Genomic DNA, 16,352 nt, shown 5'->3' with positions numbered 1-16,352 from the left:
AGCTTCGCCGAAAAGTAATACAGTACTGTACCTCTATAAATATCGAAGGGTTTGTATTTGCATCGGAACAAATTAGAATTAACTGCAAATGATATTATAGATTAATACAATACTGGAGCCATATAGTATATACAATGTAATACATATGTGCAACGATGTATTCAAAGGAGATTATAAAAAAATTATAAGGTTGGGTAATAGACCACAGTAGTCTCATACCAGTCACACCATCTTTAAGGCATTAAAGACTTAAGAGACTAAACAGAACTAAAATAACAGCCATATTTTGTAACGGTGATAACATTATAAAGTCGCTTATTCACAATGAAAAGGGGGAATCGAGAGGTTTATAAGGTAGTTTTACCCAACTTATGCCTCATCGTTTCCAACTAGCCCATCAGTGCGGCATCTATACAAGAGGCTCATAGACGACAGGTATAGCTTCTGTAATATCTCCTCCCACATAATAGTGATGTAATATTCATGAATTAAACTTTTTTTAATCTTTAAATACAGTATAGTTCATTGAATAAAATCAACCCACTATCACATTCATTTATTCTCTATAGCCAGAGTTTTAATCACTTGCATTAGAATTTACTGAACTAAAGTAACTTAGTGCTAAGCTTGTGGCTGAACTTGCAAGGAAACAGAATTGCACTGTCATCCGGAATGTGATGTGACTACTGAGCTTTAGCTGATAAACCATCCACAACAAATCATGTTTATAAAGATTCAATTAAATAAAAATTTAAGAGCATCTACGATCTGAAATGCAAGCTCCCCTTAAAAAAAATTTGATGTAGCTTAAGGGTGCTTACTTTAGTGAGAGAAGGAATATAAGGATGCACATTAACTTCGGTTTTGTGACTCACAAGCTAGATGTCTAATAGAGCGATTAAGTATGCAGGAATTCAAGGGCTTAGCTGCAGGAAGATCTAAATTAGTCAAGAGAAATTAAGACTCTATGTGAGGCACACTACGTAATTAAGACCACTAGACATAATTATAAAACTTAGACTAGTATAAGCAACCAGGTGGGCAAGTACCACCAGCCAATGTTTGCTGGCCTTCTGAAAATAACAAAAAGGAATCTAAATAAATTTAAGATCTATAAACTAATCACTGACTTCACAGGTAAGGGAGTACTGGCATGTAATATCGTTATCCACTCCGAAAAATACAACTAATCTCTCTGAACATCATAAACTTCTCTTGCTTTTTTACTGTTATAAAAACTTATGTCATTTTCTGTTTACAATGTTGTACTCCTAACAGTGCTTAAAATGCAGTGTATTTCCTGTGCAGAAACTAACAAATTCCAGAGGGATAATAACTTAAAACAAAATAAATATCTATCTCCTACGGCGTACAGAAATCCCTTGCTTGTGGTCAGGAAGTTCGCATGATTGGGCTTGATTTTAGTGCTGCCTTTGACAGTGTTAATTATGAGGCCCTTGATTTCAAACTCAAACAGCTGGGAGTGGGTGGGTCGTTTCTTAGCATTATTATTGAATTCTTAAGTAATAGATTGCAGAGTTGTTGTTGATGGGCACCACAGTGAGTATAGGACTGTGATATCTGGTGTTCCTCAGAGTAGTGTTCTTGGCCCATTACTGTATACACATGGCATGTGGTTTGGCCTAGAAAACAAGCTTGTTGAATATGCAGATGATACTACACTCTTTGCATCAATTCTATCTCATGAATGTAGATCTGGGGTTCCTGAATCCCTTAATAGAGATCTGGCTAAAATTAGTGCATGGAGCAAATTATGGGGCATGAAGTTGAAGCCTAACAAAACTCACAAAGTAAGATTGTAAGTAGTTTAAAGACAGAGGTTTCTAAACATCCAGATCTCAACATTGATAATGTTTCTTTAACTCTGTGTGACTTTTAAAATTTTAGGTGTGATTCTCGACAGCAAATTTGCTTTTGTGATATATATTAGGTCTGTGTCTTCTTCAATTGCACAAAAAATTCACTTAGTGAAATTTTTTTTTTAAGATTTTCGGTGATCAATCTATTTTGAAGAGGTGTTTCAATTCTTTCATTCTACCTTGTTTCAAGTATTATTCTCCTGTCTGGTCTTCAGCTGCTGATTCTCATCTTAATTTGTTGGACAGGAACTTATGGTCTTTTAATTTCTTATCCCTGATCTAGATATCAATATCTGGCACCGTCGTTCAATTAGTTCGTTATGCATGTTGCATAAGAGTTTTCATAATTCCGATCCTCCTTTATATTCAGATCTTCCCAGACAGTTCCATCATGTTCGTAATACTAGGTATGCAGTTAATTCTAATAGTCAGGCCTTCTCCATCATGAGGCTCAATACTACACAGTATTCTAGAAGTTTTATTCCAGCCATGACCAAGTTGTGGAAAGATCTTCCTAACTAGGTAGCTAAATCGGTAGAGGTTCAAACTTGCAGCGAATGTTTTGTGAAATATCACATGAGGTTGAGCTCAAGATAAATAGAAGAAAGACAGACATGATGAGAACGGAGTATGCAATGGAAGATAAAATATCATTGGAGGGAGAAAGGATTAATCAGGTAGAATCATTTAAGTATTTAGGAACTATAATCTCCAATACAGGGTCTTTAGAATAAGAGCTTAGTGAAAGATTGAAAAAAGAAAATCAGACAATGGATAGGTTAAGTAAAATTTTGAAATCAAATTGCCTGATATTACATATAAAAATCATACTATATATCAGTCAAGTGAGAATGGTGTTACTATATGGGCATGAGTCATGGTATAACAATGAAACAATCTCCAATAGATTTAGTAGATTTGAGAACAAAGCCATCAAAAGGATATTGGGAGTTAAATGGCAGGACAGGATTAGAAATGAAACTATAAGAGATTACTCGAGTGCCATATGTGGATGAGATCGTGATGAGAGGTAGATGGAGATGGTTTGGGCATGCTCTTTGCACTCCCCAAGAAAGATTAGTTTATCAAACATTCAGCTGGGCTCCACAATGCACTAGAAGAGTTGGAAAACCCAGGCCTACATGGCTGAGGGCTATGAAGCACGAAGTAGATAATGAATGGAGAAGTATTGAATTAAAAGCTCAAGATAGAGACGACTGGCGAAATCTAACAGAGTCCCTTTGCGTCAATAGGCGTAGGAGGAGATGATGATGATGATGATGATGATGATGATTATGACAGTATTGTACTGTAGGTATTATATTGTTTTCCATTTATTATTGCTTTACATTCTAATAACTACTTCATTTACAGGTATCAATCGTTAGGTTAGGTATATTGAATGATTCAAATGTATTTGTCTGTATTTCATTGTGGTTATAGCTTTATTATAAAATCTAATGTGGTATTTTTGTAGGGCTTAGAACGAATTAGGCGATTTACATGTAAAACTGCCTTCAACACACAAAAAAAATCATGATACAAAAGCCACTCCGTAACAAATTAATTTTGTATCTAGAGGTACCACTGTAGTCTATATTCTAATTACCAATAACCCAATTTCTTGAATTATCATACAATAGGGCTAAGATTCAAGCTTTACTCTTGTTTCTAATTATTTATTATCAAGCTTACCTTCACTGATCAAGAGTAGTTTCAACATTAACACAAGAGTTCACTTTAAAATGGTCTAAAAATGTTATTTTGATAATAAAATAAATTTTTGAATAAACTTACCCGGTGATTATAATAGCTGCAACTCTGTTGCTCGACAGAAAACTCTAAGGTAAAACTCGCCAGCGATCGCTACACAGGTTGCGGGTGTGCCCAACAGCGCCATCTGTCGTCCAGATACCCAGTACTCAATGTAAACAAAGACTCAATTTTCTCCTCGTTCCACTGCGTCTCTATTGGGGAGGAAGGGAGGGTCCTTTAATTTATAATCACCAGGTAAGTATATTCAAAAATTTATTTTATTATCAAAATAACATTTTTCAATATTTAACTTAGCCGGTGATTATAATAGCTGATTCACACCCAGGAGAGTGGGTAGAGACCAGCAATATATGTTTACATTATTATGAGCTAAGAGTTTTTATTTCATTTTAGAAGTTATCAAAATAACAAAAACAAAATAAATAGGTACCTGGTAAGGAAGTCGACTTGAACAATTACTCTGCCTTTTTAAGTACGTCTTCCTTACGGAGCCTCGCGATCCTCTTAGGATGCTGATCGACCCCTAGGATCTGAAGTATCAAGGGTTGCAACCCATACAACAGGACCTCATCAAAACCCCTAATCTAGGCGCTCTCAAGAAATGACTTTGACCACCCGCCAAATCAACCAGGATGCGAAAGGCTTCTTAGCCTTCCGGACAACCCAAAAAACAACAATAAAAACATTTCAAGAGAAAGATTAAAAGGGTATGGAATTAGGGAATTGTAGTGGTTGAGCCCTCACCCACTACTGCACTCGCTGCTACGAATGGTCCCAGTGTGTAGCAGTTCTTGTAAAGAGACTGGACATCTTTCAAGTAAAATGACGCGAACACTGACTTGCTTCTCCAATAGGTTGCGTCCATTATACTTTGCAGAGATAAATTTTGCTTAAAGGCCACGGAAGTTGTTACAGCTCTAACTTCATGCGTCTTCACCTTAAGCAAAGTTCGGTCTTCCTCACTCAGATGTGAATGAGCTTCTCGTATTAACAATCTGATAAAGTCTGACCAAGCATTCTTTGACAAAGGCAAGGATGGTTTCTTAACTGAACACCATAAAGCTTCAGATTGGCCTTGTAAAGGTTTAGTACGCTTTAAATAGAACTTAAGAGCTCTAACAGGGCATAAGACTCTTTCTAGTTCATTGCCTATGATCTCCGATAAGCTGGGGATATCGAAAGATTTAGGCCAAGGCCGAGAAGGCAGCTCATTTTTGGCTAGAAAACCAAGTTGTAGCGAACAAGTGGCTTTTTCTGACGAAAATCCTATGTTCTTGCTGAAGGCATGAATCTCACTGACTCTTTTAGCCGAGGCTAAGCATACCAGGAAAAGAGTCTCAAGAGTGAGATCTTTCAGGGAGGCTGATTGTAACGGCTCCAACCTATCTGACATGAAGAATCTTAGTACCACGTCTAAATTCCATCCAGGGGTAGCCAAACGACGCTCCTTGGTGGTCTCAAAAGACTTAAGGAGGTCTTGCAGATCTTTATGTTTGGAAAGATCTAAGCCTCTATGCCGGAAGACCGATGCCAACATGCTTCTGTAGTCCTTGATAGTGGGAGCTGAAAGGGATCGTCCTTTTCTCAGGTATAAGAGAAAAACAGCTATTTGAGCTACAGAGGTACTGGTCGAGGATACAGAAACTGACTTGCACCAGTCTCGGAAGACTTCCCACTTCGATTGGTAGACTCTAATGGAAGAAGCTCTCCTTGCTCTAGCAATCGCACTGGCTGCTTCCTTCGAAAAGCCTCTAGCTCTCGAGAGTCTTTCGACAGTCTGAAGGCAGTCAGACGAAGAGCGTGGAGGCTTTGGAGTACCTTCTTTACGTGTGGCTGACGTAGAAGGTCTACCCTTAGAGGAAGACTACTGGGAACGTCTACTAACCATGTAAGTATCTCGGTGAACCATTCTCTCGCGGGCCAGAGGGAAGCAACTAACGTCAACCTTGTCCCTTCGTGAGAGGCGAACTTCTGCAGTACCTTGTTGACAATCTTGAACGGTGGGAATGCGTAGAGATCCAGATGTGACCAATCTAGGAGGAAAGCATCTATATGTATTGCTGCTGGGTCCGGGACTGGAGAGCAATAGATTGGAAGCCTCTTGGTCAGCGAGGTTGCAAAGAGATCTATGGATGGTTTTACCCCAAGTGGCCCAAAGTCTCTTGCACACATCCTTGTGGAGGGTCCATTCGGTTGGAATTACTTGCCCTTTCCGACTGAGACAATCTGCTATGACGTTCAAGTCGCCTTGGATGAACCTCGTTACTAGGGAGATGTCTTGACCTTTTGACCAGATGAGCAGGTCCCTTGCGATCTCGTACAACGTCAGTGAGTGGGTACCTCCTTGTTGGAGATGTACGCCAAGGCCGTGGTGATGTCCGAGTTAACTTCCACCACTTTGCCTCGAAGGAGAGACTTGAAGCTTTTCAAGGCCAGATGTACTGCCAACAGCTCCTTGCCGTTGATATGCATGCTCCTCTGACTCGAGTTCCACAGTCCTAAGCATTCCCGACCGTCTAGTGTCGCGCCCCAGCCCACATCCGATGCGTCCGAGAAGGAACGTGGTTGGGAGTCTGAACAGCCAGGGGAAGACCCTCTCTTAGGTTGATATTGTCCTTCCACCAAGTCAGACAAGACTTTATCTTTTCGGAAACCGGGATCGAGACCGCTTCTAGCGTCTTGTCCTTTTTCCAGTGAAAAGCTAGATGGTATTGAAGAGGACGGAGGTGTAGTCTTCCTAGTGACACAAATTGTTCCACGGATGACAGCGTCCCTACCAGACTCATCCACAGCCTGACTGAGCAGCGTTCCTTCTTCAGCATCTTCTGGATGGATAGCAGGGCTTGATCTATTCTGGGGGCTGATCGTCTTGTTGTTCAGCAACATCCTCACCAGAGGGTTCCTCATCCGAAAACTGATGAGGAAACGGCAACGGAGTGGGCAACGTCTGGCTCGCTGAGTCCGGTCGCACTGGTGGATGCGTGACGGAGCCGGACGCAACATCATGGAACTGCTGCACAGTCTGTGAACTGTCAACAACCATGGGTGCGCGAGGAAGCACAGCGTCAACCCGAGACTGTCTAGACCGTCTGGGTTGTGCAGTCAACACCCTACCGGGTTGCTGAGGTTGACGCACTGCATCAAAACAAGTCACCTCTGCTGGTTGTTGAACGTCCTGAACGTCAACAACCACCTCCGAGCGTCGCTTAACGTCAACGTGCGGCTGGCAATCCACACTGGGTCGCATCTGTGGAGGAACCACCTCAACTGGCAGACGCGAGTAGGTTACCTCAGCGTCAACAGGGCGCACAACCGACCGGTTGGAAGGTTGTTGGCCAGAAGGTTCGGTAGCAACCTTCTCTGCATTAAAGTCCTTATCAAGGACGCAAGCTTGGACTGCATGTCTTGCAGCAAAGCCCATTTAGGGTCTACGGGAGCAGGTGTGGCAACAGACGGGGTTAGCGACTGAGGCGGTACCGCTTACCATCCCTGAAAGCCTTGTTATGCATGACATAATTGTACAGCAAAACTTCAAAGGCTCAAAAACAGCTGTGAAGTTGACCTGTAAACAACTTGGAGCGTCTCCTGGCCAGGCGCCAGGGAGAGTCTACGAGAATTGAGAAGTCTATCTGGGCAGAGGCATGAACTCCCAAGCCGAGAACTTCTCTCGTGTCATATCAAACTCTCGCTCTATAAACCAGTTTAAAAGAAGGGAAAGCAAAGGCTGTATCCCCCAAACTCCTCCTGGTGAAAAACCAGTCGCCTAGCCAACGTAAAGCTCTCTAGGAGAGCGAGAGAGCACTAGCTTAAAAACAACGGCTTCGAAGTAGCTAGGCCTAGTGTAAGCTCTGACGTTTAGGCGAACGAGGAGCAGCAGTTACAAAAAGATCCGGACAAAGATCCTTAAAAAAAAATCATCATGATTTAATTAAAGTCCATAGGAGGCAAAGCAGCTTTAGGCTCCTCTCTATCTGACAGAGTCCTCAAGGGAATATTAGTAGGAGGGGGAACAGCAACTTCCTCATCTACAGGAACCTTGTCCGATAAAAGCTGAGTCTCAAGCAAGGGAGAGACCTACCGTGGTGGCAATGCTTTACAAGCAGAGTCCACACTCACTGGTGCTTAGTAGCGGACCAGAACGCAACGTCATGTAACTGCTTGACAGTCTGTGAACTGTCAACAACTGAACTGTCAACCACAACAGGTGCGTGAGGACGCACAGCGTCCACTCGAGACTGCTTTGACTGCCTAGACTGAGCAGTCAAAACAACTCTAGAATGCGGAGGTTGACGCACAGCGTCAAAACAAGTCAACTCCGATTGTTAGTGAACGTCTTGAACGTCAACAGGAGCATCAGCAAGTGGCCTAACGTCCAAATGCGGCTGAAAAACCACACGAGACCGCATCGAGTGTGGTTCTAAACAACCTGACTGACGTGACTAAGCTACGCCAACGTCAACAGTAAGCACAAAGGAACGTTAGGTTGGCTGAAAGCCAGGATATCGATGAGATAAACGGCTAGACTCAACGGACTAATCGGTAGAATAGTCTTCCATAAGGGAGGCAAGCATATACTGCATGTCTTGCCATACAACCCATTAAGGATCAACGGAAATGGTTGTGGTAAGAGACGAGGGTAACGTCTGTGACCGCAACACTTTGCCAACAAAAAAAGACTCTCGGAGTCTGTGTTACGCTTTTGTTAGGCGGCGAGCAGTTATCCGATGACTGCATAGGGTCAGAGCTGTCCTAATGGTTGTAACCAGGACGCTGGACCTGTCCTGAAAGGACTGACTTTCGCTTAAGGGCTTCGAAACCTTTTGACAGGTTTCTTATGCGAAAAGCCTTCGGATGACGAGGAGAAACAACGTCTCTCTCGTCTTATGGTAGGGGAGATCTTGGTAAGATACACCCGATACCATAGAGGGAAAACGTCTGTTCGTTGATCAAGGCCTCTCGAACCCATAAGTCGTTTGACATTACTTCTCCCCTGGGCTTGGGAGCATGCAAGAGGTCCCGGACTAGGTGAACGACAGGCACGAACAGACGAACCCTCGGACGCAACACTGTAACACTTTGCGCATATCACTTTATCACTTCGATTTTCTGTTTTGCACTTATTTCACTGAAATCGAAACTTTTACTGATTTCTACCTGAAACACGCAATTCTACCCTTCATTAAAAGGTAGTAATTGCGAAATCAGTCGTATAATGCAAGCTCATTAATACCAGCAAAAAACAGAAAACATATTTTAAGATAAAAAAATCAGTGGCTGGGAAAGAGACTAAACACTAGTTCATATAAACTACATTTTCAATCTCTCACCGCACATAGCCTGGGGATTATCCTTCCTCCCCGTACAGCGACTAGGGACGCGAGTAACACGAGAACAACGTTACCCGCTTGAACGGAACGTTTTCTCTCCTCTCTCTCCCTCCGTCTCTATCTCTCTCTCTCTTTCTCTCTTGATTTCGCACCTAAGAGAAGAGCCCAATTATATTTCGTCAAAAAAACATGTTATTTGACTAAAGGAAAAAACTGAAAGGTTTTTCAAATAAAAAGTTCCTTTAAATTAGAATTTAAAACATATAAGCTAAGAAAGAATGAACAAAACGTCAGAATCGATTTACTCTTACTGCAAAGTGAAACCGTGATACACTCTCTCTCTATCGTAACGATAGAGCGCATGTTGAACGTCCTGAACGTCAACAACTGCGTAGAATAAATAAACTAAACGTTAGTTCGTCTTTGAAAACAGTACGAAGATTATCAAAGAAATTCTTTCATAAAATATTACATTTAAAAAGTTTTAAATCCTTAGCTCTTTAAAAGCTAATTACGATATAAAGGGCTCAACGTTGATTAACTTCGGTTTCCAAGTTAGGACCGCCTACTCTCAGGAAAGGTCTATATAAACAAAACAATAAAATTTATTTTTATATGTTTATAATAAATGGAAAGTTAATCGAAGAGGCCTAATAAAGGCGGAGAGATATAAAATATATAGAGGAAAATCTATAACGTGATAAGATAATTACTAAAAGCCTAAACACACTTCCGTCTAAGGGAAGGGTCGGCCATTTAAAAGTGAAAGAAAGTCCATACTCTCTTTGTCACCATAATTAAATCTATCCAAAACGAGTTCAAGATTTAAGATGAAGATAAAACACCTGCATAGCGAAAGCTCAAAACTAGAATAAAGTACTTCACCAATTAGTTGTGAAAAAACTCCAGTTTAGCAACAGCGAGTAAGTACGTCTTGTCGATAGCTCGACAGAGAGAAAATTGAGTCTTTGTTTACATTGAGTACTGGGTATCTGGACGACAGATGGCGCTGTTGGGCACACCCGCAACCTGTGTAGCGATCGCTGGCGAGTTTTACCTTAGAGTTTTCTGTCGAGCAACAGAGTTGCAGCTATTATAATCACCGGCTAAGTTAAATATTGAAAATTTTAAACTCAATGGGAAACAATCAAACGCCTAACCAGTATAGTTTATAAATTACAATGCTTGCAATATCCATGAATTTCAGTAGTAGTAGTAGTAATAGATCACAAATAAAGAGAACTGATTAATATTAGTGCTGTACGGACAATGGTGAAGTAATGCTTTTCTCAACAGAAAAGGTTTATGTTGACTGTGTTTAATCATGAGAGTATAAGGATAATCTTTGTTGTATGGTATTCTAAAATACTGTATATTATTAAAAAATAAAGATCATCTCCTTGTTCACATCAATTTCCAATCCTATGAAGTTTCCAGTATAATCAAATAGTAAATAAGTGTAATCAAAGTGCTACAGAAGATGATGATCTCTGAAAGAAAAACTCCAAATAGTCTCACCTTCCAAAAGCTCTTTAACTTTCTGTTCATCTCCAACTATAGCTGCAGCATGGAGAGGCAATCCAGCCTGTCCTTGGGAGAAAAAGGGTGCTTGATGATATAAACCTCCCAGTTGCGGTGAACCAGAGGTAAACTGATATCCAGCTCCTGTGAGGAATCCAGGTGAAGATCCATACTGTGGTATACCTACATTGAAAGAACAAATACAAAGTTAAAATTCAAGAAAAATTACAAGCAAATACAGCTACCAAGAATACTACAGGATACACATCCCTATCTTATTTCCTCTATAGCTGTAGTAATTTCTAAAATAACTGTTCTTTAAATTTGCCACTTTCCACCAATTATTATTTTTTTTTTTTCTTTTATGCTGATCTCATTTTGAGGGGTTGTCTCCATGGAATTTTGTATGGACAAGAGAAAGGAAGTAGAAAGCGTTCAAGCCCAACTCTGTGTATGAAGATATTTGTTATAGTAATGAGTGACATTATCATATAATGTTACCTATCCACTGTAAATGTTTGACTCTATACAATGTATATCAAGTACAGTACCTTAATTGGTTTTGGTAAAGGTTAAGTTGTTTGCTTTTTGTGAAGTTTGTATAATACTTTTGTTCTATGCATAACTTTGATGGTACTGTATAGTAACTATTGTATAAAATTATTATTAAGATTGTTAAAGGTAGACCTTTAAGTGCATGGAAGTGAAAGTGTGTGATTAAATGTAGGCTGTGTAAACTGAGATAATGGTAGAACTGAAATAGTGTTTTTGAATCTGGTCCTTGGATCCCCTATATTGCCTACAGACATTACTAAAAAGCCCAATTTAAAAGTTAAATTTTCCCTCTTGATATAACTTATATTTGAGTTTTACAGTGATTTGGTTTGCTATCTTATCAAATTTTCCTGCTGGATCTGTGTACTAATATAAACATCTGAAACTATACCAAGTAAAAATGAAAGTGAATTTAATGAAGACGTTGAAAATTTTGATAATAAAATTAACTTTTTTAAAGTTGCCAGAGATTCACCTAGCTTCCTCCTCGAAGCTCACTAGTGTCAACATACAGTATATAAACACAAATAAAATTTTCCATTTTTCATCACTCCAAAATAGACAGTAAAGGGAAGACTGGAAAGCTCTAAAAAAAAAAAACCTGTGCATATAAGCTCTTCGATCAGCACCATCTATTGACAATGCGCCCAACTAAACTTCACTAAAAAGATCTACGGAACAATCACAAAATCTTTTTTTTAATTTACGCCCTTGACAGTACTGCAGTACACTACTGTACTGTAGGTATTGCTTTTCTACAAAATATGTATGTTATCCTCCTTTAGCAGTACAGTAGTGACAACCTTAATTCATATTAGACCCTTTTTTGGTTCTCAATTCCAAATTTAAACAAAAGACTGAACAAATCAGCGCCATCTGTTTGCAACGCACCCTACTAACAAGGAAAAATGGCCAGAGATATTCCAGCGACTTTCTGGTCTTCCCTTTACTGTCTTGGTCACTCCAATAGCCTCAACACCCTAGTAAACTATTACTGATTACTGGTATATAACACTGTATGGAGATTAGCCTGGAGTGGGTAGACTTCACTAAACAGTCAAATCAAATTCAACAATATCTGGACATCACTAATCATGGGGGAATTAGGTGAATCTTAGGCGAGTAACAAATAATAAATTTTATTCTTAAAACTCCCTTTATTTCTATAAAGATCACCTAAGGTTCACCTGGTTCTGGTTGAATCCCACACTCTGAAGGAGGAGCGTAAGTCTGGGATAGAGATTAACCAAACCAAAAAATCTAGCCTTAATCTTACCCAAACCAACCAACCAAGACACCCCTCAAAATTTCTACAAGCTAAAAGGTTCCCATCAAACGCTAGATAGAATTCTTCTCGTCATTTCACAATAGTGAGATTGCCAAGAAGGCCTAGAAAACCAATATGAACTTTAAGGTATCCTAATCAATATAAATTACCCAAAATAAACAAATCATATATCATCAGATGCTTGAGAATGGTATTAAGCATAGATCTATAACTCTTAATAGTTAAAATATGGTTTTTCTGATAAAACAAAAAATGAAAAAGCTTAACTTTGTCTAAAGTTACCCTAGTCACTAAAACATTCCTGGATTTACACCACGCAAAGTACACATGCTTCTGTCTTTGATATAAGTTATTGGTAGACTGCTTCTAGGTAGAGAGCATAGAAAACCCTTTTTTCTCTGAGGACACAATGGACAGTCTCCATGCGGTCAGCTGAAACACATGGGGGCTTGGGTGAACCAATCCTGAAAATTGGTCGTGCAAGGCAAATTTCTTTGGTAATCCGACAACAGAGAATGCAGATCTGTCAATCACTACCTTTTAGCCCCAAAGGTAACCATCAGCATAATCCTGCAGATCAAAGATACCCTCAACTTTTTTATCACTACCTGACTTAACCAGTCTTGCAACATGGTATGAACATTCCATGTCAGGGGATCCAGAACTGGTGAGCCAAAAACCTATATCTTCTCGTTGAGGGAGGTTGCAGACATATCTGCGGTCGGATTTTTCATTCAACTCCAAGTTTCTTGACACATTAACTGACGGCGAGACCTACTAAAATGATTGGCAGGTAAGTTCAATTTCCCTGGAACAAATTGCAGAAGGTGGATTCCCCACAGCTCCATCCAGTTCCTCCACTATGCAGAACATCAACTCTGACCTTGTGACCAAATGCTTCTAAATGTAGATATCTAGTTCAGATTGGAAACACTGTTCCAATGAGGGTCAAGATGAAACTGGATATCCTTCTTTTTCAAATGACACCGCAAAATGAAATTCCCAAGTAGTGTACACAAGGATACCTAAAAGCCTCATTCCCATACAAACCTGTGGTGTTTTCATCTGCTTTAAACTCTCTAACAAACACAGGAAGAACTGAATCCTCTTCTCTGAAGGAAAAGCTCAAAAAAAAAAAAAAAAAAAAAAAAACAAGACTACGGCCATCCCCAAATTTAGAATCCTCGGTGTCAGAGTCACAATTGACTTTTCAGATTGACCAGGACTCCCAAAAACCGCAACAATCTAAGCAACTATACCTGATAGATGCAAACCTCTCCTAGCAATGCATTCAAAATCAACCAGAGCAACGAAAAACTAGATCTTCCCCATTTCCTTTTTGCTAAGGGTAAACTAACTAGTTTAACTTTTTACTCGCATGAAATTAAAACACTTGATGGACCTTGATGCTTATGGAGATGTAGAACAAAAATGTTATTTTTATTAGTAAAATAAATTTTTGAATATACTTACCCGATAATCATGTAGCTGTCAACTCCGTTGCCCGACAGAATTCTATGGAGGGATACGCCAGCTATCACAATACTAGAAGGGGGTGTATTTACCAGCGCCACCTGTGGCCAGGTACTCAAGTACTTCTTGTTGACACCTCCTCAATTATTCCTCGGTCCACTGGTTCTCTATGGGGAGGAAGGGAGGGTCGATTAAATCATGATTATCGGGTAAGTATATTCAAAAATTTATTTTACTAATAAAAATAACATTTTTCAATATTAAACTTACCCGATAATCATGTAGCTGATTCACACCCAGGGAGGTGGGTGAAAAACCAGTGTACAAGACTAAAGGATAGCTAAGTATCCCGTATTTCATATAATCAGTTATCCACAATAACAATGAAATAATAAGTACCTGGTAAGGAAGTCGACTTGAACCGTTACTCTGCCTTTAATAAGATCGTCTTCCTTACTGAGCGCAGCGTTCCTCTTGGGAGGCTGAATCAACTCAAAGGTGCTAAAGTATACAGGGCTGCAACCCATACTAAAGGACCTCATCACAACCTTTAACCTCGGCGCTTCTCAAGAAAGAATTGACCACCCGCCAAATCAACAAGGATGTGGAAGGCTTCTTAGCCGACCGTACAACCCATAAAAAGTATTCAAGAGAAAGGTTAAAAGGTTATGGGATTATGGGAATGTAGTGGCTGAGCCCTCGCCTACTACTGCATTCGTTGCTACGAATGATCCCAGGGTGTAGCAGTACTCGTAAAGAGACTGGACATCTTTGAGATAGAATGATGCGAACACTGACTTGCTTCTCCAATAGGTTGCATCCATAACACTCTGCAGAGAATGGTTCTGTTTGAAGGCCACTGAAATAGCCACAGCTCCCACTTCATGTGTCCTTACCTTCAGCAAAGCAAGGTCTTCTTCCTTCAGATGAGAATGTGTTTCTCTAATCAGAAGCCTGAATAGTAAGAAACTGAGTTCTTAGAACTTGGAAAAGAAGGTTTCTTGATAGCACACTATAAGGCTTCTGATTGTCCTTGTAAAGGTTAAGACCTTTTTAGATAGTACCTAAGAGCTTTAACTGGGCAAAGTACTCTCTTCAGATCATTCCCCACCAAGTTGGACAGGCTTGGGATCTCGAACGACTTAGGCCAAGGACGTGAAGGAAGCTCGTTTAGCAAAAACCGAGCTGCAAGGAACATGTAGCCGTTTCAGATGTGAAAACAATGATCCTGCTGAAGGCGTGGATCTCACTTACTCTTTTAGCTGTTGTCAAGAACACGAGGAAAAGAGTTTTTAATGTGAGGTCCTAAAAAGAGGCTGATTGGAGAGGTTCAAATCTTGATGACATAAGGAACCTTAGGACCACGTCTAGAATCCAGCCTGGAGTGGACAACCGACGTTCCTTTGAGGTCTCAAAAGACCTAGGGAGGTCCTGTAGATCTTTGTTGGTGGAAAGATCCAAGCCTCTGTGGCGGAAAACCGCTGTCAACATACTTCTGTAACCCTTGATCGTAGGAGCTGAAAGGGATCTTACTTTCCTTAGATATAACAGGAAGTCAGCAATCTGGGTTACAGTGGTACTGGTTGAGGAAACTGCATTGGTCTTGTACCAGCTACGGAAGACTTCCCCTTGAGACTGATAGATTCTGAGAGTGGATGTTCTCCTTGCTTTGGCAATCGCTCTGGCTGCCTCCTTCGAAAAGCACCTAGCTCTTGAGAGTCTTTCGAAAGTCTGAAGGCAGTCAGACGAAGAGCGTGGAGGATTGGGTGTACCTTCTTTACGTGAGGTAGACTTAGAAGGTTCACTCCTAGAGGAAGAGTCCTGGGAATGTCGACCAGCCATTGCAGTACCTCTAAGAACCATTCTCTCGCGGACCAGAGCGGAGCCAACCAACGTCAGCCGTGTCCCTTTGAGAGAGGAGAACTTTTGAAGTACCCTGTTGACAATCTTGAACGGCGGGAATGCATACAGGTCGAGATGGAACCAAATCCAGCAGAAAAGCATCCACGTGAACTGCTGCTGGGTCTGGAATCGGAGAACAATACAACAGGAGTCTCTAGGTTATCGAGGTAGTGAACAGATCTATGGTTGGCTGACCCCACAGGGCCCAAAGTCTGTTGCAAACATTCTTGAGAAGGGTCCACTCTGTGGGGATGACCTGACCCTTCCGTCTGAGGTGATCTGCCATGACATTCATACCGCCCTGAATGAACCTCGTTACCAGTTAGCTTTCGATCTTAAGACCAGATGAGTAGGTCCCTTGCGATCTAGAACAACTTCCACGAAAGAGTCCCTCCCTGCTTGAAGATGTAAGCCAGGGCTGTGGTGTTGTCAGAGTCCACCTCCACCACTTTGTTAAGCTGGAGGGACTTGAAGTTTATCAAGGCCAGAATAACCGCCAACAACTTCTTGCAAATGATGTGAAGTGTCCTTTGCTCCTGATTCCATGTTCCCGAGCATTCTTGTCCGTCCAAAGTCGCACCCCAGCCCGTGTCTGATGCGTCCGAGAGGAGACGGCGGTGTTTCTGAACA

At 40.8% G+C, this 16,352-nt stretch overlaps 1 protein-coding gene across 2 annotated transcripts in view; it reads right to left on the bottom strand.

Moving 5' to 3' along the window:
* Positions 1–16,352, bottom strand: part of LOC137654578 (inversin-like) — a 338,734-nt gene that overhangs the window by 220,720 nt on the left and 101,662 nt on the right. For both annotated transcript variants that reach the window (XM_068388325.1, XM_068388326.1), the window contains exon 4: positions 10,502–10,687. In XM_068388325.1, coding sequence (XP_068244426.1) covers positions 10,502–10,687 — 186 coding nt within the window. The remainder of the gene's footprint in view (positions 1–10,501; positions 10,688–16,352) is intronic.

The sequence above is a fragment of the Palaemon carinicauda genome, chromosome 15 (genome assembly GCF_036898095.1).
Source record: "Palaemon carinicauda isolate YSFRI2023 chromosome 15, ASM3689809v2, whole genome shotgun sequence".
Classification (NCBI taxonomy): domain Eukaryota; kingdom Metazoa; phylum Arthropoda; class Malacostraca; order Decapoda; family Palaemonidae; genus Palaemon; species Palaemon carinicauda.
This window is presented reverse-complemented; position numbering and strand designations above follow the sequence as displayed.